This window comes from Eptatretus burgeri, chromosome 9, assembly GCF_056783735.1.
Source record: "Eptatretus burgeri isolate ZD-2024b chromosome 9, Ebu_testis_v1, whole genome shotgun sequence".
Lineage (NCBI taxonomy): Eukaryota > Metazoa > Chordata > Myxini > Myxiniformes > Myxinidae > Eptatretus > Eptatretus burgeri.
The window spans coordinates 82,709,191-82,735,413 of NC_140969.1; the positions used below are offsets into that span (position 1 = coordinate 82,709,191).

The window sequence follows — 26,223 nt, forward strand, 5'->3', positions numbered from 1 at the left end:
TTTTAGATGCTGAATTCTGAATAATGCTTCTTTTGATCAAACTGTCTGGGGTACGTATTAGGCATGGGCCATGCCAGGAAACAAACTCGCCTCATGCGTGAATGTGCAGCATGTTATATGCTGCATGGATGTATATGTGTGTGTATATGTGTATTGCTATGCTGTGCTGTGTAGGGGGTACTATTATTGATATAGGACAATTGTTGGACGGATGCATGCATGCATGCAGGCATGCCGAGACAGAGCTCCTTTTATATTATGGATGAGGGTGTTCATTAGTGACATAGTATAGAAGCAATATTTTCAGGGTAGAATAATCAAGAAAGGAGGACAATAGATTATGCACAAAAACAAGGCAATGCTGTCGAGAGAGGCAAAGATCCAGAGGTATTTCATCAGGATGGGGTGGGGGGAAGTGACAGGGTGGGACAAGAGCTATGGGAAGGGAGCTCATGGCCACAACAATGGCACAAGCACAAGCATTGGGTCTGCTAAATCGACAAGCTGTGATAGGTTTACGTTGCTTAGAAAGCAAAGCAAGGGAAGCATGAGGTTGTTGGGTAAGCTTCGGATGTTGGTGAACCAAAGAAAAAGGGTTGAATGGTGCATAGCTTTGTGAGAGGGTGGGGTGCTTGGCAATGAGCTTTAAGGATGAAAGGGTGGGTGCAGGTGGTGGTTGGAGGAGGGAGAGGGATTGGTCAATCCCAAGCTCCTCCCACGTATTATCTGATCTGTACATACTTAACAATGAAGAATGAGAACACTCACCCTGAATTATAGCGAGCAGAATGACTATAATGAAGAAGAAGAATGTGATGTCAAACATCATTCGATAAACTTCATAGTCATCACCGGCTGGATCCTCTATTTCATCTCCAATGCCTCCACCAGCCCGGACTCCCACGTACAGGTGGAAAATGTAGCACTAAAGATGACAAGGTAGAAAGAAAAAGATGGAACCAGTTTCCTCATATATCCTTTAGTTCAAATGGTTTGCCATGCAGTTACGAGCAGTATTGTTTATTAAAGTGTTGCTTCGTTTTAATACTACTACTACTACTACTACTACTACTACTACTACTACTACTACTACTACTAATAATAATAATAATAATAATGTGACCACCAGGTTGTTATGGATGTGGAGCAGCATTGTGACTTTCAAGACTGCACCACAATGTTCGAGAGTCTCCTGTTATTGTTGTTTGACCACGGCAGACACCCTCCCATGTGACTCCCTATAGCTGTTGGTCGTTCACTTATATGGTGCAAATAGGTTTCACATGAAACCATTTGAGAGGTTGTGAGTGTCGCTTTCCACTCAACCCGATTCACTTCCTTAATCAGTATTTTAAAAAGCCAGGCCAATGAGTGGATACCAGTTGGTGTACTCTCAAGGTGTGCTGGAGACGCGTAACAATATCATACTTTACCGTTAGCATGTCATCACACTTCATGTCAGGCTCATCCTCATCCTCGCTCTTATTGTAGAATTTGCGGAAGAAGATGAAGGCAACGACGGTGTAAAGATATACAATGACTGCGAGAAGTCCCACAGTCAGCATTAGCTGGATAAGCAGGGCCAGGGAAAGCACAGACAATGGAGAGAAGTTAATGAAAATAGTGTCACAGCACAATCTTTACAATCACCACTGCCAGGATAAAATTTGCCTTTGAGGAAGTGGTGAAATTTGCATGGACTTACAACTTAAAGGTGTCGGTTCTTGCACAGTGAGGGTATTATTGTCCTCTCACCTGTTTGCCATTGTGTGTGACCGAAGACAAGATGGTCCGCAGTGTCTTAACGCCCATGGCAATGTCGAGGAGGTGGGCAGCGAAGAAGAAGTAGCTGAAATGGCCGAGCATCGACATGGTCATGTACCAAGCAAGGTAGATGAATGTCTGTGGGCCACACAGATAGCTTAGTAAGCTTCCTGGTTTATTAATGAGAGTTAAAAGAGAAAGGTCGTTTTAGCTTTTCTTATTTGAGGAAAGGCTGTCCATATATTATGAAACAAACGTGAACAAAATCTCGCTGGAGAGCATTTTATTTTGCAATGTATCTACGATAGCACAAGTTATGATCAAAAAGGTGTTTTTTGTTAATGAGGTCACAATACAAAAAAGGTAGGTCAAGGACGCTCATCAAATATTAGGTGCACAACTTCAGTCCAGGAAGAATATTATGATGCAAGAACATCTTGGAAGGTGAAACGGTCTTTAAGATTCCGCATTGGCAAAATTGAGCGATGACCCCCAAAAAAGAAAAACCACGTGTTTTTTTTTTTTTAACACCACCATTTGACCTTGTCCTTTAACTCGGAGGAGTATACTGTAAATTAAGCAGAAACATTCTTTGCTCTAGGCCTCGACTATCTAGAGAGGGCAATTTCATTTTGATCAGATAAACCTTCGTCAAGTTTTGGTGAAAAATGTTTAAATGTCTATGATTAGGCCATGACCTTAATAATTAGGTCAAGATCAAAAAAATATCAAGTCAATGCCACATACTTTGTATTCCCATTGTTGATGCAAAACTTCATTCCAAAAGTCCCAGATACAGCTCAGAAATTGGCAGAAAAAAAAAAATCTAAATGGTGGTTTGGTACTCCTCAGGGTCGAAGAAATTCTGAGGTCCCATTAAAAATTGGGAACACGACTTGTAGAAACAAACCCCACAACAGGTATAAGCCTGCCCCGATACTATCAGGGTAGGCTTAAATACTTGAGCATCAATGGATTGGATTACTTGAGCCCCCAACCCCTAATTTACCATGCACATTACACTGCCCCCCTCTTTATCAGGGATCACCCCCCCCCCCACACCCCGACTTTACAATGTCTCACATATTGAGAGGGGCATTCTCCATAAGGAGGCCCCACACACAAGAGTTTTTTTGTATACATAGTTGAGACATGTCGAAGAGCTAGTGCAGTGAACAGATCAGGACACAACAGGACAAAAGGAACAATAGAGATGGGGACACCAATATCAAGGCTGAGGGCCAGGATAGAGACAGACTTGAGCAAACAATGGGTGTGGGGAGGAATGGGGGGGCAGGAGACGATACATGGGGTGGACAAGATGGTTACAGAAGGAAACTTTCAGGAGGAAAAACTAGAAATTTGGAAAGAGAGGGCTTAGGGTGGGGGGTAACGAGGGTAGATAAGATCATGGCATTGGATTGGTGATGATCAGGGATGGTGGTGAACAGGTGTCTTGAAGACCTGGAGGGAGGAATGAGATTGAATAGAATGTTGGAGTTTATTCCACAAGTGAGAAAAAAAGAGGACCAAATGAGTGGAGGTGAGCAGTGATCGTGGATTTTGGTAGTTTCACCAGAAGGTGGTTGATAGTGGACCATGGAAGCCCTGCAGAAACCTGGGGGAGGGGGGACAAAGCATGGAAAAAGCAACGGGTGCAAGACCAGAAAGGAGGTGATAGAAGACAGAGAGACTACCAACCTGTCGATGATGGCGAAGACCCATAGACTCAGCTTCATTGAGGGAGATTCCAATAATCGTGAAGGCCTTGGTTTCCACAGCGTCAAGCTGAGCAAGATGTGAGGCAGAGGAACCAGCCCAGAGGGGAGAGCAGTTCTCCATCAAGCTGCAGATGAAGGTCCTGTCGGTGGATAGGAGTTCAGGAGTAGCCAAGGAAGGACTCCGTATGACGGAGGATGCCCAGTTGGCGGCTGGCTTTGGATGCCAACTTTGAAATGTGGCTTGCCAAAGAAAAATCATGGCTAATAGTGAGACACAGGAGTTTGAATGACTGAACTTCCTCAAGAAGATTGCTAAGAAAGCAGATCGGGGGGTTTACCAGACAGTCCTTTTGGACAGAGGTAGTGACAGTGTGACATTTGTCAAAATTTAAAGACATATTTCAAGTGTTTGACCACCTTGTGATTTTTTTTCAAGGTCTAAAGAGAGGGAAGACTCTGCAACCTGCCTGTCTGAAGGATGAGGGATGCACAGCAGAGGGTGGAGTCATCAGCAAATAAATAAAGAGGATTTTCCAGTCTTAGAGATAATTTATGAATATCAGGAATAGGACTGGGCCCAGAACACTGTCTTGGGGCACTCCAGCCTTGACAGGGAGAGGAGATAAAAGGATTCTGTTGAGAGCCACATGTTGGTTACAAGGAGTAGAGGAAGTCAGTGAGCCATGTGTAGAGTTGGCCTTCGATGCCATAGGCAGAGAGGTTGGAGAGTAAGGCAGGATATATGTTCAGAGAGATGGCCCTGATCTAATGTCTGACATTGAGGGCCTCCATTCATTGTTGAGTGAGTCGAAGCAGCATGTCTAAGGTGGAGTGACCTGGTCTGAAACCAAATTGATGATCTGAGATGAGGTTGTTGCAGAAAAGGAAGGATTTCATGTCAATTGTGATGATTGATTCCATGACCTTGCTGATGATTGGAAGTAAGCTGACAGGTCTGTAGTTAAGGCGATCAGTTTTTGCATGTTTTTTATGTAAATCAGTGATGTTGGCAGATTTCAAAGTAGATGGAAGATGACCGAGCACAAATGTCATCAATTCATTTTGCTCTTTTTCACTTTAAGGGAGGATTTGGTCTGTGGAATGTATTGCTGACAATAAGGGACTCCCCTCTCGATAGACCCTCTGACAATGTAAATAAGGCATCAACATTTTTTCGTGTGGATCTTTCAATTTGGATAATCCAATATTTTGTTTCGTACTATTCCCACTCTGTCCTACAAAGAACTGCTGTCTGCCCCCACGTCGTATCTTCTATAACTAGCCTATTCCCAGTGTTTCATATTGTAGTGCATTGAGTTGTCTGCCGGTTCTCCTTTACCCCACTGTAAATTTCTCAACCAGTGTCCCACTGTTGTTTCAATCTTCCACAAGTCTCAACATAAAAGATAGCCCACGCTGTCCGGCCTTCTTCGTAGTCTCACTTGGAGAGTTAACTTGGAGCGTTAACCTACATAGAGGTTTTGGAGTTCCCATCTGCCTACTTAACCAAAACACAGATGCCTTTCCTATTTGGTGAGAAGGAATACAAACAAATATACACACAAAAAAAGACAATCATCAATACCCTACCATTGGTATGTACAAAACCAAAAGGAATGGAAGACACAGCAACTACAATGTTCGCAACAATAATTAACCATTTGGGCAGGCAGCCCAGGTTAGCTGACAGTGCCACCTTGGCATAATGCTTGCAGGTGGTGAAGCCAGCCAGATTGGACATTGGGGGACAGAATCAGTGGTTAACCCAGAAAGCGTAATGCCAAAAGATGGATCTGGGGGGAGGGATAACTTGACAGTGATGGGGAGAGGGGTAGAGGGTGGCATGCTTTCTTGAGACAATAGTCCCAATCATTAAACCAATTTAGTGCTTAGAACAATGAGGCAAAGCAGGAGTTGCCTTCTCTACCTCCATAAAATTCATCCACCAATCCCACAGTAGATCTATACCAGCAGTGGCTTATTCATCCCCTGGATATTCCACCTATGCAGACCAGGCTTCCTGATCTGGTGGCCACCCCATGTCCCACGACTACGTATTCTACTTCGAGCTTTTAAAGTTATTTCACCTTTCCCGATTCTTTTCCTCTCACCAGTCTGTATCCCTCCTTTAATAGCAATTTATTCCAACTTAGTCCCCTCTCTCATGGCCTTCATCTCGCTCTACTCTTACATTCTTTCCTCTACAGTGGTAGCCACATCTGCCTCTCCAACTCAACTTTACCACTGTTACACCTCTGCTGGTGTCTCTGCTGCTGCTCACGTCATCTCTGCTGTTGCTCCCGTCATCTCTGCTGCTGCTCCCATTGTCTCTGTGGTTGCTCCTGCCACTGCGTCGGTCTCGACCACCTCTTCTAGGTTAGTCTATACCACTGCCTCTGGGTCAATCTCTACCAATGTCCCAAGTACTGGATCGGTTTATACGAAACCTCCACTCCTGTACCGAGTCAATCTCGAACTTTGTCACTGGAAAGACCGCTTCTCCACTAGCAACACCACCAGTTGCTTCCCTAGTTGTTCCACTGGAAACATAACCAGGCAGAGTACTGACTCTACCTTAAAACCCACAGTCAACACTCCTGTCGACCCCAACTATACCCTCTATCCTGATCCGACTGTCATCGCAGACTCTTCCATCATTACCATACTGTCCTCGACCGTGAAATCCTCTTTTGTCCTAAGGGTGTGTGCAGTGACCAACTTGTGGGTCACGTCCAGGTCATGCTCCAGGTTGTCCTGCCTCCCCGTCAGGTTGTGACACTCCTCCTGGGTGGTATTCAGGTGCTTATCTAACCCTCTGGCAAGCCTCATATATATATATATATATATATATATATATATATATATATATATATATATATATATATATATATATTAATCCTTTTCTATTTCAAAATCTGGATACCAGCAACTGACAGGTACCCTGCTCCACCGTTTGGTGCTGTTACCTACCTTTCCATGTCACCCATTGATGGAAATGTCTTCTCATCCACCATTAATTACTTTTAATGAAAAACAACGTTAATAATTTCCAGCCAATTGCATACGTAATTTGTCAACGGTACAAATTTTCCTTGGAGGCGATGGATTATATCCAATAACGGTCTCAGGTCTGCTCCATCCTGTTTGTTACTGAAGTGCTCGAGAAACACTTTGTGAAATTTGTAGGTGTATGCACCTTTTTCTTTACTTTGAAAAAGAAAAATCAGGTGTGACAAATATATGACTCCGCTGTCCCATCTGTACACACCTGGAGAAGCCAAAAGCGAGAAACTTTTTTCTGCACTATATAATTAGAAGGTGCGTTATTCAGTGAACGTGGTTACGATTCCCTGTCTTGTAAATGTAATGATGAATAAAGTAAAAATTAACACAGAAAGATGGAATGTTTTGAAAGTTTTTGGCCGCAATACTCACATTGTCTGTGAACACCACACCAAGTTTCCAGATCTGGTACTTGAAGTCGATGTAATGGATGCTGCAGAAGCAAAGACAGCAAATGAGAAGTCAAGCCAACGCATCCAAACCACAGTACACAGATATCCACTCGCAGCAAACATGCATCAAAATGCATGCTGGGAAATGTGGTAATGAACTCTTTCAACGAAAAATAAATGATGGAGGGTTGATTTTAACTGCATTCGAGTGGAAACAGGTTTAGAATTTAGTGTACAGGTCTGGAAAGGCAAGACAATAGGTGATTGGCTCACATTGTGGTGAGAATGCTTTCTTGTGGTTCCTTGCTGCTGATCTCACCACTGTAGTCCAAAGCTCCCTTGTCTAGGCCAAGGAACTCTCGCATGCGGTCTCGGCCATAGAAATCTCCATACTTTTCCATGACCTTTCGGGAGAAAAGTGGCAGCAGATCAGTGGAAAAGCTGAGGGTCCAGATCAGGTCAGGTCAGGTATGGGAGCATGTGCCAGAACAGCGCGTTGCTGCGTCCACTTTCCGCCGGTACTCCAGGGGCCTCCGTTTGGCCATCCCCTAGGCAGATGCCAGGCCCATCCCCATCTCCTTGAGATGATGGTCAACCTGCTATATGGTCAAACGGAGGCCCCTGGTCCAGATGGTCCAGATCTTATGAGGTATTTTACCCCAGTCACACTTACATTGCACTGAAAAGGTCGAATCATTACTGAAGATATCCTGGAATGGATTCCAAATTCAAAATTTATATCTTCTGGCCAGTAAATTTGCACATCTTTATGAGTCATTTATTTATTTTACAGGATCTAAGGCTCAGGAAGAGCTGTCACGAAAATCACAGAAGTGACATAACCCAGGGCACTCCGGGTACTGGTGATGCCATTTTGTGACGTCGCTTTTCTCTCTGCTGTTAGCAGGGAAATTAAGAAGAAATCACTCCCCCCCCCCTTTCCCTACTGGATGCCAACCCAAGGGGTTTATCCATGCTCGATCCTCTAAATTCTGAGCATCAAGCGAGGAAGCAACAGGTTTCATTTTTAATGTCTTTGGAGTGACTGCCAGGGAGAGAATAGAACCACTGACCTCCCAGACTCAGTTAACTACATTACTAGCCCTTACTGGATGAAACACCATCCAAATTCTGAAAGCCTAAGCCACCTTTGTAAGTTTTGGCACTGAAAAATCACAGGTGATTAAAACCTGCATCATCAAATCTTGAGAGATTATTCTTCAGTAAAATGTCTCAACCATCTTCAAATTGAAGAGTAAGCCATGCAATGCTTGAATTAAATATAAACTACAGCGCTAAAACACCAGCAAGGGAATAATGATCACTTTAAGTGCAAAACCGAAATACACCACAAGAGGTAAGTAGACTATGTGAGAACAAATCCAGTCAATAGGCTGTAGAGTTCACGTAAATCCATCAATAGGATGTAGTTACTGAGTTAGTTAGTTCCACCCATCCCGCTTGGGACATTGGGCAGCAAATTGTCTACAATGAATCCAATTCCAAGTCAGTTCTTTCGCTCCACTCCAGGTGGTTTCCCTCTCATTTAAGTCTTCTTTGAAGGTACTCCTCCAAGTCACTTTTGGCCTCCCTCTCTTTCTTTTCCCACCAGGTGGAATCCATTCAATAGTGATTCCAGTAGGTTACCTCTCGGATAGTCGTAGGACATGACCTGCCAAGCTCAGATGTCTCTCCCTCACAATATCGCCGTTGTCCATTCTGTGCCAGAACGTCCTCCAGGTGATGCCCATGATCTTGCGGAGACATCACTGATGAAAGATGTCCAGCCTCTTTGCCACATTTATTGTTCTCTTCTATGTCTCACTGGCATATATTGCTGTTGGTACCACAATGCTCATGTAAAGATGAAGCTTCATGGGTGTGTTGATGCTGGTGGATGTCCATACTTTATACAGGTTCTGGAAGATTGAGGGTGCTTTTCTTATTCTTGAGCAGATGGCAAACTCAGTCTCACCTTCCTTGGAGATGTTGCTTCCTTGGTAGGTGAAATGGTTAACATTTTCAACACACTCTTGCCCAATGGTGATGGGTGGCCCTTGGTGTTGTTTGATGGACATTGATTTCGTCTTCTCATAGCTGATGCGTAACCCAACCTTTGCACCACATACCTCCAGGTTGGTGATCATCTCCTGGAGCTGACACGCCTCTTCAACCAAATAGGATTATAGAGTACACAGAAATCCATCAATTGGATGAAGAGTTCAAATAAATCCATCATTGGGATGTAGAGTTCACAGAAATCCATCAATAGGATGAAGAGCTCAAATGAATCCATCATTAGGATGTAAAGTTCACGTAAATCCATCAATAGTATGTAGAGTTCACATAAATCCATCAATCGTATGTTGAGTTCACATAAATCCATTAATAGTATGTAAAGTTCACTAAAATCCATTAATAGTATGTGTAGTTCACATAAATCTATCAATAGGATGTGGAGTTCACATAAATCCATCAATTGTATGTAGAGGTCACAAAAATCCATTAATAGTATGTAAAGTTCACAGAAATCCATCAATAGTATGGAAAGTTCACATAAATCCATCAATAGTATGTGGAGTTCACATAAATCCATGAATAGTACGTAAAGTTTACATAAATCCATCAATAGTATGTGGAGTTCACAAAAATCCATTAATAGTATGTAAAGTTCACATAAATCCATCAATAGTATGTAAAGTTCATATAAATCCATCAATAGTATGTGGAGTTCACATAAATCCATCAATAGTATGTAAAGTTTACATAAATCCATGAATAGTAAGTAAAGTTCACATAAATCCATGAATAGTATGTAAAGTTTACATAAATCCATGAATAGTATGTAAAGTTCACATAAATCCATGAATAGTATGTGGAGTTCACATAAATCCATGAATAGTATGTAAAGTTTACATAAATCCATCAATAGTATGTGGAGTTCAGGTAAATCCAACAATCATACATGGAGTTCACATAAATCCATCACGAGTATGTAGAGTTACATAAATCCATCAACAGTATGGAATTCACATGCATTCTGTTGTGGGTAAACATAACTTCATGCACCATACCTTCTTCTTGATGAACTTGTCCCAATAGTTATTTGGGAAAGATCTGGAAATAAAAAGGAATGACGAATATTTGAGTTTCTTGGAGTAATAAATTATTTAAATGGCTGCACATACAATCAACATCATAATATATTCATACAATATATTGAATGAGAGTATTGGCATGCATGCCTAACTCTAGGTTGTAAATGTTGTTCTTCTTTTGGCTGCTCCCATTAGGGGGTCGCCACAGCGGATCATTTGTTATGATCCGCATACTGATTTGGCATAGGTTTTACGCCGGATGCCCTTCCTGATGCAACCCTTGTCGCCTCTTACGACACAGGGATAAGGATTGGGTTTCGCCATGATTCCGGGCTGCCCTACACCCTCTCATAGCGCGGCCCAGCGCAGAGTTCCCGTCCTCAAGCGATCCTCCAACCCAAGCCTCCGAGTAGCCGGATTACAGGCGCACGCCACTACGCCCGGTTAACTCTAGGTTGTAAATATATGAGCCAAATCAATAAATAAAAAATGCAAACATAACAATGGCATTGAGATGTGTATCTAATTTTACCTTAAACATTGCAATCAAAAACGTTTTTTTACCTTCGCCACCGAAGGTTGATGGCGGTTTTCACCACCCCTGTCTGTTTGTTTATTTGTTTGTTTGTGAACAGGATATCTCAAAAGGTTGTTGATGGATTTGGACGAAACTTGGCAGGCAGCTTGAGTGTGCAACAAGGAAGAACTGATTCGATTTTGGTGAAGATCTGAATCCAAATCCAGATCCGAGAATTTTTAAAGTGATTCTTCACCATTGAGTGAAAGTGTTAAAACGATATATAGCAGAATATCTGAAAAAGTTATGGACAGATTCAGACGAAACTTGAGTTTGAGATGAGTTGATTAGGTGACAATTAACAAGCTGATTAAATTTTAGTTCAGGTCCGAATCCAGATCCGGCCTATCAGTGGGATACAAAACATGAAATAATCAGCCTTGCGGTGGTGGAGGTATGCGGTTTACCGACTGGCCATTCTAGTTCATCCTGAAATAATCTGATCAGTATGTCATTGCGAAGCTCACTGTTGATGGGTCGAATAATAGTTCCGTAACTTTATTTATGTACCGCATTTAAGAGTAAAAGCTGCATATCAAATCATATGAGTGATAACCTTACACTTCTTTTAAAATGAAAATAAATTTACGAGGTTCAATGGCAATATTTAATAATTATCATTGTAACCATAACTTTTGCAACATTTTAGCTGTGTTTTATTTGTAAGATGAAAAAGTGACTTCCTCTTTACTTGTCTGGATGAATGAGGATAAAGGCAACCAGGTTAGGAAGTTGGTTTGGACAGGGACATAGGAAGAGAGGGATGTGAATCTGCAGTTTTTAAAAAAAAAAAAATCAGGTTGGGGATTGAAAGGCACCAATGTTCCAAGTGGAACTACATTCATAATGTTTTAATGTGGTGTGTTGTTGCATCGTATGCCGCAGTTTACTTTGCAATTTGTGCTATGTGTTAATCGTTAGCTCTCAAAGTGCGACTGAAAGCAGAACACCATGGCGCAGTGCAATTCGTACGCGGTATTAATGACAAGACGGTCCCACTGTCCACGGATGTCGTCGTCCTCAGGTTGTTCTGTAATGTAGAGCCCATCAAACTCGAGCTTCCGTGCAAGTTCTTTCTCTCGCTTGAACACCACCAAAGGAACCTATACCAACACAACCGTCATCACCACTCTCAGCATTATATCTGCTGCATCATCAGCACCTCCACAAGAGATTGCATCGATAACTGAATTCAGTATGAGCAGCACTAGTACCTGTGTTTGATACTTCCACCAGCAGTGTGATATTCAAACCCATAAACCATCTGTAGACTTTGCGGTTATAACTCTGTAAGCCAGATTCCGTTAGATTGTACGTATTCATTCCAACTATTTTGTGCTTCCATGTAAGAGGCTTAATAATCTATGCAAGATGAAACATTGCTTTAGTACTAGTTGTGCCAATGACAACATATGCCCTCTGTGGTATGATGTATGATATGACAGGGAGTGGTTTAGCTTGTGTTCAAATACAATGGAGCATGCGATGTGGAAATCACAAAATTATAATGATTTATTTAACTTTTCAAATTGTTACTGAGGAGAAGCTTGCGAACCGCAAATTCTACATCCTGCAACTTCATAAAAGACACTATATATCCCATGTCATGACATTTTATAGAGTGAGAAGACTTGAGACACAACAACCTCAGTACTTGACAATACTCTTCAATCGAGTAACTTCATAGATCGTTAGGCTCAGAACTATAACACAATTTCACATAACCAATTTTTATGTATTTATTCCTGAAAGACGATAAATAAAGCTCCTATCCCCTTTCCAGGGCCACCTCGAGGAACATCCCTGTACCATGGACACACATGTAGCTGGCCTGGATTTAAGCAGAAACTTGCACAATCTTCATAATTGTCATGATGCTTCTTCTGCTTCTTCTGCTTCTCCTCCTCTTCTCTTTATAAGGCGTAAGGTCCAATGGCACCAAGCTACTGCCCTGCATTGACCACGATACTCATCCATTTATCCACAGTCAACTCTCTCCAATTAACCCCACCTGACTGATATCCCTAATCACCCAATCCTCCCATCTCAACCACGGTCGACTTATTTACCTCTTACCTTGCTCCCTCAACCCATCTGCTCGCTTTGCCATTCTCTCTTCCCCCGTCCGTGCCAAGTGTCCAGCCCATCTCAGCCGGCATTTCATCAATCTCCCCATCAAGCTCATCTGCACACCAATCTCCTCCTTCAGTTCATCCATCCTCCTTCTAGCCACCCTCTTCATCTCTCAATCCTCCTGACCCAGTTGTTCCCACAAACCTGCAGCCTCTGTTGTTGTCTGTCAGTGCCACAGTCTCCAGACCGTAAACGTAGGCTGGCATTACACACGACATCAGAACCTTCCCTTTCAATTTTCTTGATATCTTACTGTCTGCCATTATTCCCTCCTCCACCCTACATGAATTCACACCTGCCTGGATCTTCCTCCGCACCTCTGCCTCTGACTTATCATCCCCGGTCACTGTTCCCCCCTGATACTCAAAAACCCATTTCCCTGTCTGATCTGCTTCTCCTCTAACCTGATACTCATTTCTCCATACTCATTTTCAGCCATCCATCTACTGGGGACCATACTCTGAACAGTGTTGGTGGTGCCGAAGCAGTCTCCCATGCTTCACAAATGCCTCTTTCCACTCCACTGGTACTTCCTGCATCTCCTGCGCACTTTCCACCACAACTTTTCATCCGTGAGGAGCAGAAATGAGGGACGAGGTAACATTAAAAATTTTAAATATGAAGTGATTTTGAGATTGAAGATTGTGCACTATTTTATATACATCACCGTAAAGTCATAATTATGTTTATAATATAACAGTAAATATTCCCTTATGAGGGAATTCAACACCGGAGGAGGGCATTCGGTCCATCAAACCTGTGCTCTGGTTGTCAACCTATGGTTCTTTGTCCGTGCTCTATTCTTTTAAATACTGAGCAGCACGTACCATTTTAAAGTACATATTTGGTATGCCTCGGCTGGGGTTCGAACCTCCTTCCTCCCAGACATACAGCGATGCGCTAACCATTATTCCACCGAGTCTGGTTTATCATGCAAACAACAACAATTTTAAATGGTTTAACCTTGAGGCAGTAGTAGCCAATGATGGTGAGGAAGGCAATAACGGTGTGCATGATAGAGAGGCAGAGTAACGTTGGTGCCATGTATCCCGTACTCTCCTCCAACACATACAGCATCTGAGGTTCTTCCTCTTCCTCACCATTCTCCCCATCTCCAGCCTCTCTCACATCATCCAGATCCATTCCTTCGACCCCCATTCCTTCACCCTCTCCGTCTTCCGCAGTGACCTTCAAAAGCATGGCGTACGGTATTTCATGACAACCTTAAGTGGACCCACCATATGAATAGAATTTCTCCCACGTTGACCTATTGTGTGGAAAGCTGATTGATCAAAGCTCTGGAAGCTTATTGGTGCTGACAGCTACCAACGGAACAGTTCATCCTAAGAGAATGTAACTTGGTATAAAATGTAAAAACGGACAAGTATATCTAACTAACACTTCAGTTGATCTCAAACTAATAATAAAATAAACAACATGACCTCAAAATCTCCATTTACTCTATTTATTTGTTTATTGTATTGGACCTTGTAGAAGAGCAGAATGAAGTTGATGGCGAAGGCGATGAAAAGTGCGAGCATACGGAGCGTGTAGAAGTTTCTCGCTAAGGAATTCTGTAAAAGGAGATCAAGAGGAGGTAAAGCGAAAATTCTTCAAATAGTCTTCTGTGATTTCTTAAATCACACAAACTATATCTTAACAGCTCAACATGTAAAAATACATCAAAACAGAATCACCAATCTGCTTGATTAAGTACTTAAAGAACATCAATATTTTGCTTATAAAGGGGAATTAAGATATTGTTTTACTTAACATCATGCAGCTAAACAACATTAAAAATTATCGGCCTCAACATCAGCCATGACCTCTCCTAAGCTGATCATATTGCAAAGATTGCCTCCAAAACCAACTGCAGACTGGGCATCCTCAGTCATTCCAAGCCAATGAAAAATCAGAAATATTCACAGCCGACAAGGCCTTTGTCCATAGCTCAATGGAGTACTACGTTCTCCTGATTACATCCGTCTTCCCTGCATTCTGTCCCACGATGAGGCCAAAAACACAGTCTGAATTGCTCTCGCATCACAGATAGGTCGGTGATCTACTTCTCTATTTTTTAATGCATCTCCTCTGGTCTTGTTCCCTCTCTGTCCTCTGACCCTCCCGGGCTCCTCCAGAATGCACACATTCTTCCAGTAACCCCCTCCTGGTTAAACTTTCAAAATATAGGCTTTCTACACACCTCAACTTTCTTATTCCTCGCTTCTCACATATGTTGAACCATCTTCCTGAGGTTGTTCAATCCCACTCTTCCCACGAAGCTTCAAGCAGACTAAGCACTGTCATCTAATGTCATCCCCCATCTTAACCTGTAATCATTTTGACCCCCATTAACCCAACCCTTTTTCCATTCTCGCTCTCTCTCTACTCTTTTCCCGTCCAACTGTTGACCCACTCACAGTTCATATCCACCGTCACCCCAGTCTTCCATGAGCCTCGATCTTGTAAAGTGAAAAAAAAGAATAAACCAATGTCACCCGCAGGGTGACCCGTATCTTGCCAAAAGGTGACCACGTGTGACTTCTTTGAGGTCACACTGAGGTGAACAGAGCTGCTATCCACCAGGAGCGACTCCTTGAGGAATATCTGCCTACGAGAGATTCCGATGAGAATCGTTCTACAGCGTAACCATGAAAAATATGTGTTTGCCTCATAACGTCACCAAATGACGTCATAATGTCTCAAGCTTGACATATCCAGAAAGCACTCATCGAGGTGTTCAATTTGAGGTACTACACGATATGGTTCCTAAAACTTGAAAATTTGACCTTGGGGTCAAATATGTTTGACCTTCGGCGCTAACCATGAAGGTCAAGGCCAATCGCCACCAAAAACTAATCATCTGAGCGCCAGACCATATACTACATTCCCATAAAGTTTGGAGACGATTCGATTAAAATTACTCAAAAAATAAGGGTTTCGTCGACTCCACTGATTTGCGACAAAGTGACCTTGACCTTTGACCTTGACCTTCAAATTTTTATGTGCTGAAAGGGACCTCTATAGGCCTCTGATATGCGAAGTTACAAAAATTTCCAATGATACCTGTGCTCTGCAGAGTGATTTATACATGATTACAGACAAAAAAAAACAAAACATATGAAGGTCAAGGCCAATCTCTACCAAAAAATAATCAGCTGAGCGCCAGACCATGAACTATATTCCCATGAAGTTTGAAGACGATCCGATCAAAATTACTCAAAAAATAAGGGTTTCGTCGACTCCCCTGATTTGCGACAAAGTGACATTGACCTTTGACCTTGACCTTCAAAATTTTATGCGCTGAAAGGGACCTCTATAGGACTCTGATATGCGAAGTTACAAAAATTTCCAATAATAACTGTGCTCTGCAGAATTTTTTTACGTGATTACAGACAAAAAAAAAAAAAAAAAACATACGAGCTGACTAACATATCTTGCAAAAACTTCGTTTTGGCAAGATAATAAAATAAAAAAACCAGGATGACATTTGTGTCAATTAGTTAGTTATCCACCAATAATAAAAAAAATATTACATCATATCCAACCACGCATGACATCAGATAAGAAATAAACAAGGACAAATGTGTCCAAGAGCCGCGTCCTAAAGGCAATAAGAACAACTTCCGATATTTCGTCACGTGCCTTGATGGAGCCAATAGCGAGACCCGTCATGGAGGCTCCTGTTCATGACGAGAAAATCGTGTATTTACGAAATTACAACACATTAAATGGAATAATCTTTAAATAGTAACGTGAACTTTTCGAAACTTTAAAGCGAATGTCCGAATATGTTTAAAAGTTCATGATAGACGCTCTCAAAAGGCACCCTCAATGCGAGGATGTGTACAAGTGTTTAGTATTGAAGGAGATCCGGATCCTGTATATAAAAGTGCCGCATCCTCAAGATTTTGTCTTCACCAGAAGAAGAACAACAACGCGGAGCTCTCTTAGATCCAGCGTTCGCTTCGCGAGACGTGGCTAAAAATAATTTCCAGTGACAATCTTGCCATATTCTCAGGATTTTATGTTATTAAAACCCCAAGAGACATGATCACGCAATCGAGAGATTTCCTGTTATCGGAGAATTCCACCAAATCGAAGCATGCCACAGCACCCTTTTAAAGATAGCTAATTGCCCAATCACAGATTTTGAAAGGAACCATGAGTGAATCCTGTAAGAGGTCAACAAATTAAAACATAGAGAAATAGGTTTAACATCGTGGGGCCTTTGGCAGACCATTGGGCCTTCATGCAATTTCGAGCAGGAATATTCGACAAGCACAAGATCTCCTGCCAAATTGAGCAATAACTTTTAAACTGTGGAATAAACTATGGATTCACTGTTCAGAAATTTCTTCGTAACGTGTCGGCAAACAATGGCTATTGAGCGAAAAAAAACCACACAATCAAGGAATTGAAACAGCAACATGTAACATTACAATTATTATCCACACCTGGACCGGATAATAATGGAAATTCATACAGTGTGAATCCCAACTCCATGACAGAATCTAGGTGCATGTCTGCAAATGGCCAACATCAATACCCTCTATAAAATAAATATATGGCCATCCATTTTGTCTAGGTTAGTTTAGGAATGGATTGCTGTCATGTAACACCCAAATGAGTTGGCTCATGCCATCAGGATGGTTCAAAGGTGTCTGACTCAGACTGCAGGTGCCTTATATCATGTTCATCGCAGTCAATTTTTGAGTATTGACAAGGGACCATCAGACTGGACAGTACACGGAGAGATTTCATTCAGGCAACTCAAGGGATACAGCCACTTGTTATCTTGTCATCCTTGTCAGAAAGGAAAGCATTTCACAAGCACGATTTCTCAAGAATGACCTTAAAAGAGCAATAAACCATTGCATTTTCACCAGTACAATTCGGATAGACATCTTGTCAGTGGTAGGGGGCTCAGTCGAAGACCACTGCTCCACATCCCTCTTACACAGCAACATTGACAACAGCGATTGCATTAGGTGGCACATCATCACAACTGGAGGGTGAACCATGTTGTTTTCACTGACGAGTCTACATTCTGCCTTGACCTCAATGATGGATGTGCTCAAGACTAGAGATGAGATGGGGAGTGATTTGCTAATTGTTCCATTCGTCAACATGATTGGTTCGGTAGGAGCAGCTTGATGGTTGGAGCTCATGGAAAGTTAGCTGAATAAGTGAACTCGTCATTCATTTGGCAGGTTATGATTAGAGTTAGATTCAAGGATGAGATCCTCACACCTGTTGTTCTCCCATTCAATATGCTGACTTCATGCCTATGGATGACAATGCCCATCAGCACTGTGCACATGCTGTTAATAATGCACATCAGGAGCACATCACTCATGACTGAAATCGAAATTACCATGTTTGTGACATCTTACCACGTCCACGTTGTGGTTTCCACCTCCATCTAGGGTCTCTTGATCAACTGCAAAAGGCTCTGGTCGAAGAATGGTGTAAAACCCCATAGCCTGAGCTGGGTCGTATGGTTTTGTTGATGACAAGACACACACAAGCTCACATTTGAGTTAGTGCTGGCCACACCCACTATTAAAGCCATTTCCACAAAGGTAGACTTGTGGTGAAAGACGAGGATGGCACTAAACTAGCAAACATCAGTGAAGTCCTCAATAGATGGCAACAACGCTTCTCCCATCTTCTGAACAGCTCTCCCTCCCCCCCTCCCATCCCCTACAGTGAACATGATCCAATGCTGACAGATGAGGCCGGTGATGCAGTGAGAGTGATGTGAACTACAATACCAACTTAGGCGTTGGGTCTGTGTTGTACTTAGCATCTGTGTTGTGTTGTACATTTGTTGTACTTAAGGCCCGGTCACACCTTGACGTTTTAGCCAGCGATGGCAACGTATTAAAATGTATCTAAAACGCTGGCTTACGTTGAACTTTTGATGTTTTTTTTTAAAGATTCGGACGTATTCATAGCGACTTGGTCTTATGTATAACGCATTGGTAACGGACACAGAACGTTTCGTTGTGTTATAGATAACTTATACCAACGAATGCTGAACCTGTTGTCGGCCTACACAACCGATGCCCAACGATAGTCTAACTTAGGCATAGCGCGTTGCACGCATCGCCGACGATGTCGTGACGTAGCCTATTAAAAGGCTGACGCACAACGATTCGAATCATAACTGCCGTAGAAATGGAAGTGTCAACATCGCGGTCACACCTTGGCGATCTTGCCAGCGTATGCCGACCTAAGAAAAATGTGTCTAAAACGTTGGGGCACGTCAAATACGGTATGAGTAAGTTTGATATACGTGAGTAGAACGCTAAAGTACGCTATCATACGTCGTAGTAAGTAGAGTACGTCAAGAAATTTTAAACATGTTCAAAATTTTACGACGTACTCGGCGTATGACACACGTTCCGCATGCGACGGGGATAAGTTGTACACACGATATGTGGACGCTTACACACGTCCACAAAGGCTACTTATAAGCTACTCATAAGTCGAAGCACGTCGCGGTAATGTCTTTTTTACGCGAAACATATTTCTAACTTATGTTTGATGTGCTTTGAACCAATTCTTTACGTAGTCCCAACACACATCGACATACGTAGACGTATTCCAATGACGTCTTCCGGTCGACAAAAAAAAAAATAAATGAACGTGTTTCTAGGTTACAACTGCCATATAAAGACGTGTTCCCAGCGGTTTTGGGAATTGGTATATAAAAATGCTGCTCATAAAAGGGGAACCCAACAGTGTTTTCGAGTCCTTTTTGAGTCGATGTCCATGTCAGCAGTAACTAACAGTAACAGTATCAGTATCAGTATCAGTATTAGTATTAGTAGTAGTTTGTTCATGTTGGCAGTAGTAGGTGAGTGTGAGGGGGAGGGTGTGGGTTATGATGGATCGTCCTTGCGTTTAACGATTTAACGATTTAAATGATAAACTCAACGATGTAAATGGCTGCATCTCCACTATTGAAAGTGGACGCTTGCGCTCAACAATTGGATTTTTTTTTTACACTCAACGACTTTTAAACGGTACCGCTCAGCCATTTTCATTGTTTACAATGAACGATTTAAATTGCTGTCACTCGCCTTTGTTTTTTGACGCTGGGGTTTTGAAATTTGAAGCGTTTCTTCTGAACGTGTTAAAACGCTCAAACTCGACTATTTTAAATAGACGCTGCCGATGGACAATTGGAATCATAGCCAAGCTAGACATCGAAGTGTGAACATCCTCGTCATGCCGAAGAAAAGTTTGAAGAATGCTGCAAATAAGTGTCCTGGCCGTGGCCGTGGACGCTGACGCAAGGACGATCCATTATACCGACGTCTTTCAGCCTATGAGTAACTTAAAAGTAACGTCTGTCGATGTGTGGTAACGATCGCGTAACGTGCCAACAACACGTTAATCATAGGTTAGAAATAAGTTTCGGGTACACTAAACATTACCTCGGCGTGTCTCAACTTATGATTAACTTACAAGTAGCATGTGTTGACGTCTGTCAACGATTGCAGACCGTGCATACAACTTGTGGCCAGCGTAGCGGAACGTGTGAGTCATACGCCGGCATATGTCGTGAAATTTCGAGCATGAAAAAATTTGAGGACAACCAAAAAGTACAACGTTTAAAGCCAACGTACAACGACGTATGGCAGTGTTTTTCAGCGTGCTCTCAATGTTATCAAAACTTACCCATAACGTATTCAACGTGTGCCAGCGTTTTAGAAAAAAAATTCAAAAATCGGCATACGTTGGCTAAAACGTCAAGGTGTGACCGGGCCTTTAGGGTAAATGGCATTCTCTCAGCCCTTCTACAACCCAGTCTCTCTAAAGTCTAAACTGATACTTGTAGCACTGTTCAGATTGAAAATCTACCTTGTGACAAATTTCAGATTCAGTTAGGTGGACAACAGGGTAGCAAACTTGCCCCAGAGCTGAACATCATTATCGACAATCCGATACATTGACTCCTGCTTCATATTGACTATGGAATAATGAATGCTTGGCCAATATTAGCTTATGGACTTGGACTGTACTGATGATGTCGCCATATTCGCGACCAGTGAAATTGCCCTCCGAAATTCGCTGCTGGTACTACAAGAAGAAGCTAAGTGTGTGGAATTGCATATTCCAAAGCTATGGTTGTCACACCCAACAACATCAACCCACCAGACTTCAAGATTCATGGCAAACGATTACAAACAAATTCATGTATCTAGGCTCTGTAATTAACAAAGCTAGCACTCTCTCTCCAGTGACATCACTTCTTGTATCACCAAAATAGCAGCGGCTCTCAGCCGTCCATCTGGATTATCTTTCCAAAAGAGGCGCATCCAACAGGAAACAAAAATCAAGATGCACAAGATGTGCCCTGGTGCTATCTGTCCTCCTGTATGCGTCGAAAACATGGACAAGCACTGCTGCAGACCTGTGCAAACTAGATGGATTCAACAAGAAATGCTGAGACATCTGGAGAACGTCCATAGGTTATCACCACCAAACCAAACAGCCCCTAGCCTCGTCCCTACTCCACCAGCGATCCCTCCGTTGGTATGGACACCTTCATCGCATGCCGTCACACCTACCATCAAACCAGGTGCATCACTTCAATCCAACCAAAGCTGGCTGGAGCTGTACTAAAGGCCACCCCGAAACAAGATGTTCTGAAACAATCAGACAGGATCTGACTGCAGCAAACATTAGCCCGATCCTTTCTCCTTGACCCTATAGAGACCAGAAAGGATGGAGTAATATTGTTGCGAATCTGGAAGCCATGAGCACTCAACATACAGGTCCTATAAAACAGTTATACTGGTAAGTATGTGTTTTTAGTTAGGGTCCCCGTCCCTCGTTTAATGGGTGAATAAATGTACTTGCGCTGTGAGTTATTTTGATAGGGTTTTCTTTTATTTTTACACCACCATCAACGACAACAACACACCTTCACCTCGCTTCCTCACACCGACGCCATTGTCTGCGTGCGTGTCGGCACGTACGTGGGCGGAGTTCAAGGAGGAGCCTCGCGGCGGCCCTTGACCAATCAGCGTGCTACAGGTGGGGTGACTGCCGTTCAGCCAATCAGATCCTGCGACGGGGAGAAAGGGGTCCTCGTGGCGTCGGCATGCCCCCGGGCCAATTGACGGACTTGCCGCTCGTTTTGGCCAATGACAGGGCGATGAGCGATTCTGCGTGCCAAAACCGTCCAGTGAGGGAGAGCGGGGTGGGCGGAGGCGTCCCCCCCCCCCCTTGAGACAGGGTGAATAAGGGTGCGGCACGATCGAACGACAAGAAGAGCTTGAGCTTGAGAGATCCTGCCTCCAAAAGAACCGCAAGGGGTGTGCGCCATCTCTCTGTCGGTGAACTTGTGAGTGTTTGAGATAGTTGATGACCACCGAGCAGGCAAGGTTGTGGTCAATCTGACAGGCAGGTTGAACAAGCATGGAGTTATGAGCCCTCGTTTTGACGTTCAACTCAAAGACTTGGGGAAGTGGCAGAGAAACCTCCTGCCTTCTCGACAGTTTAGGATACAGAGGAGAGGTTTTGGTTGCCAGGACGAGCGCCGAGCGGAGCTCAGGAGGCTGATCGCGGCTCGCCGGTGTCTGGATTCTACTCGCCTCTCGCTGGTGCCTGGTTCGAATCGGCTTGCCCAAACCACACGAGGTGGACAGGTCTGAGGCACGCTCTGGTCTTCAGCTCGCCTTTCCCTCCGAGCTGGAGGCCTCAATAAAGGCTGTGGCCACCGTTTCTTTTGGGTGTGTGTGTGTTTGTGGTGCCAGTCTAGTAAGTAGGAATTGTATAAGTGCTCTTTGCTTGTACATAAATTGCCTTGCATCTCTATATTTGGATAACTCTGCCTTCTTGCGTGCCTCCCTCCCTTGCCCCATTATAAATAAACCCTGTGTTAAATGTATCAGTTTGTTGCTGTGTTTCCTCCATTGGCTTAGCGTGACGCGTGTTGGTGAATTATAAAGGCTGTTGCTGTGGTAAATTTATGATTGGACCGACGGAACTTCGGCGACCGTCCGCTCGGGTTGCGCACCGGTCGGGCCCGCTAACGGCTCGATTCATACGAGGGCCGTCGAGGGTGTAAATACTCGGTAACTCGCCACGTGGATTTCTAGGTATTTTGAATATTGGCAAATAACCCTGTACCACGTGATGCAATTATTGACGATTCACGGTCCGGTAAGGGACCCGTACTTGTCGGAGTTTTCCGAAAGGTACGATCTCGATTCCGGGTGTCGGTGCAGTTGACTCCGCAGCTCAATCTAGCGGTCGTGCTCATCGCCGATACCCGGCCCGCAACAATATTATCCTGGAAGTGTCCACGTTGAGCCTTTAGCAATGCCCCAAAGTCAGTCAAGTAAGTCAAACTTCTCTGTAGTCAATTGTGGAAAGGTATCTTTACCAATTTGGATGCTCATTTTTGACAGTCATGCTGTCTTCACGAACAACTTAACTTGAGCTTCCATTTACACCATTTCTGTTTATGGACAGTAGATATGTGCTGTCCCTCTTCAACCAGAATCTGAATATGTTTGAACATACCAAAACAAAAAATACAAGCATTAATAATTTTGTTGCTCATTTTTTTCCCTCGGAGGGACAAATAAAGGTGAGGAATTATGGGGAATAAAATGCTAAGTGAAACAATGTGGATGACAAATCTGGAATTGTTTAGTGAAACAAGAGCAAACCAACTCATTGCTCACCACAAACTTCTGTTTATAGCCAGTGATGTTCTTCCAGAACTCAGACTCCTGCTCTTCTTCAGCCTGAGTAGCTTTGGTGTGTCGCCGCTTGATTTGGGGAAGAGGAGGCCTCACTTCCTCTTTTTCTCCATTTTTCTCTCCACCTTCTGAACTGAGGAGTGTGGTGCAGGTGGGGGAGGGTGGCGTAGCGTAGGGGCATTTTGACTCCCCTCATACTATCATTGTTTTTAAAACAAAACAATAAATAATAATAAAACTTAAGCACAAGCCACATAACTTTCAAAATTATTGCAAGTCCAAGTTTTTGCCTCAATATGGTGTAGGTTTTGTCATTTGTCTCATAATGTTTGTTGGAATACGGGACTTCAAAATGACGTAATGTGCCCCAGAATGCTTGGTGCACATGTTCAAAAACTCCAGGAAATAGATATCTCTGGGGCATCATAAAGTACATCGTGTGTGCGAGATAAGGATTGTTATCTAAAATGGGTCACAAAGCTTCTGAAAGAAGCCGAAAATACTTGGGAAAGTACCTGAGAGAAAGGGCTGTGTCTCTACACAACGAAAGACTTGGAGAACTTTCTCAGCTCATCATATGGGCAGTTATTCGTCATTCAAACTCTCGACTATGTGGGTCGGTGCAAGGCCCGAGTGAATGGACTGTGTATCTGGACTTGGTGCTTCTGAACACCGATGGGAAGGACATAACTGGGGCTTGTGAATGTACAGGTAAGTTTGAAGTCATATTTACTTTTAATTATGTTTGGAGGGAGGGGGGATGGGAGCTGTGAGGGCTGTTATAAATACACAGTATTGTTTGTTTGGTTCAGGGGCCACAAGAGAAATTGTACTCGATTTTTGCCTCTATTGATAAATGGAGAAGCGTGTGTGGGTATGCGGGTTTTAGAAGGTTGTACAGAGCCCTCCCAGGTCTCAAGGTATCCACCTGTGTGTGCATGCGTGTGTGTGTGTGTGTGTGTGTGTGTGTGTGTGTGTGTGTGTGTGTGTGTGTGTGTGTGTGCGTGCGCGCACGTGCATATGTGTGTTGCTGTTGTTGGCTATCTCTACACATGGGTGGGTTTCTGGAGTGGGAACAGAGAGACCTACCAGGTCTCAAAGTATCCACCTCCATGTGTGTGTGTGTGTGTGTGAACATGTTTGTGTGTGATATGTATAATTACATATGAATATGTGTGTAAATAATATGTATAATATGTGTATATAACATGTGCAACATGCCACACATAAAATATGGACATGTACAATATATCACGCATACCGTGTGTATATAACAATATGTATAATATGTGTACGATCACATATCAATATGTATGTTTAAAATATGTATGATATGTGTATAAATCACATTCGTGCATGTGTATGTGTAAATCACAATTCGTGTGTGTGTGTGTGTGTGTGTGTGTGTGTGTGTGTGTGTGTGTGTGTGTGTGTGTGTGTGTGTGTGTGTGTGTGTGTGTGCACCACTGCCACCGGTCGTCATTTCCACTCATGAGTCTCTAAGACTGAATGGAGCCTTCCCTGGTCCTGAAGCATCCATCTCAACCACAGCAAAAAACCATGACTCAAGAACCAAGCCGTCTCTTTATCCATACTTCGTTTCCCCCTCCATCCGCAAAATAACCTCGACAGGGTATGGCCGGGTACGCCTGGTCTCTTCCTTCTCAGTCTCATCCTTCCTTGCTCTTATCCTTCCTTGATGGGATAGAGTCGGTAAAACCCAGCAAGCCGCAAAGCAAGGACAGGTCACTAGGCCATGTCTTAAACGCATGTCGATTGGCGTAACTACGGGCGCCCCTCTCCCAAATCAAAGCTGCCACCCACGACTCGGTTCTCGCTCCCATCAAAGCCGTTTAATTTGACATGGTCCTGGATCCCATGAAATTTGGTCCCATGTGGGCGGAACTTGGCAAAAAAGGAGCGCCAAAGCTCATGGCAGCATAGGGTCAAGCTCCACTAAGCTGCAGAGCCATGCCGCGTCACAAACGCATGTTGAATGGCGTGACACCGGGTGCCTCATGCGCATCTCGTCTCATTGAAGCTGATGTTTTCAGCTGAAGTCTTCACTACCTTCAAAACTGATGTATTTGACACGGCCCCCAGTCCCTTCTGTCCCAGGTGTGAGGGAGACGGAAAATCATGCTGCTTCCCCTTCGCCACCTCCGTGTGTGTGTGTGTGTGTGTGTGTGTGTGTGTGTGTGTGTGTGTGTGTGTGTGTGTGTGTGTGTGTGTGTGTGTGTGTGTACTTGTATCCATATTATCCTATAAGAGTCAGAAATTGATAAACCTTCATGCTTTCATTCATATGTTTGTACTTTGGCGAATGTTTCATTGATTTTATGACTTTTTTGAAATGCAGTACTGTCCTTAGTAGATCTGCAACTTGGCGATCCAATGAACTAGTGCAGAAAACAATAGAGTGGCATCACCATGCAGACTCCAACATTCTCTGGCACCATGCGGACTCTGACAAAATCTATTGGATTATATTTTCTGACTTAGACTGATGAGGTAATTATTTTTACTTGTCAAGGGCAGAAAGCCAGATGTCACCCCCTGGTGACATTTTCCTGGTGTTTTGGACTACTTCTTAAATAAAATGTGTTATATACATTAATGATGGTGTTTGTAATTGCAGAGGAATGTATGATATACTCAGATTTCTCCATCTCCTTATTTGGCTCCTGCTTCTGTTTCCTTGCTTTCCTTGCCTCCTGTGAGTGGGTTCCAGGGAAAGGTATTAGC

At 43.2% G+C, this 26,223-nt stretch overlaps 1 protein-coding gene, 1 long non-coding RNA gene and 1 pseudogene across 14 annotated transcripts in view; 1 reads left to right on the top strand and 2 right to left on the bottom strand.

Annotated features, from left to right (window-relative positions):
• Positions 1–13,914, top strand: part of LOC147020463 (uncharacterized) — a 52,992-nt gene extending 39,078 nt beyond the window's left edge. The window contains exon 2 of the long non-coding RNA XR_015061845.1: positions 13,184–13,914. This is a non-coding gene — a long non-coding RNA (uncharacterized LOC147020463). The remainder of the gene's footprint in view (positions 1–13,183) is intronic.
• Positions 1–26,223, bottom strand: part of LOC147020464 (ryanodine receptor 2-like) — a 372,265-nt gene that overhangs the window by 16,842 nt on the left and 329,200 nt on the right. For all 13 annotated transcript variants that reach the window (XM_085895797.1, XM_085895798.1, XM_085895792.1 and 10 more), the window contains 11 exons: positions 26,134–26,192; positions 23,461–23,611; positions 14,236–14,322; positions 13,712–13,936; positions 11,588–11,718; positions 10,015–10,057; positions 7,214–7,344; positions 6,921–6,981; positions 1,756–1,902; positions 1,434–1,568; positions 769–925 (listed from right to left, as the gene is read on the bottom strand). In XM_085895797.1, coding sequence (XP_085751923.1) covers positions 769–925; positions 1,434–1,568; positions 1,756–1,902; positions 6,921–6,981; positions 7,214–7,344; positions 10,015–10,057; positions 11,588–11,718; positions 13,712–13,936; positions 14,236–14,322; positions 23,461–23,611; positions 26,134–26,192 — 1,327 coding nt within the window. The remainder of the gene's footprint in view (positions 1–768; positions 926–1,433; positions 1,569–1,755; positions 1,903–6,920; positions 6,982–7,213; positions 7,345–10,014; positions 10,058–11,587; positions 11,719–13,711; positions 13,937–14,235; positions 14,323–23,460; positions 23,612–26,133; positions 26,193–26,223) is intronic.
• On the bottom strand, positions 10,343–10,483 carry LOC147020465 (signal recognition particle RNA; annotated as a pseudogene).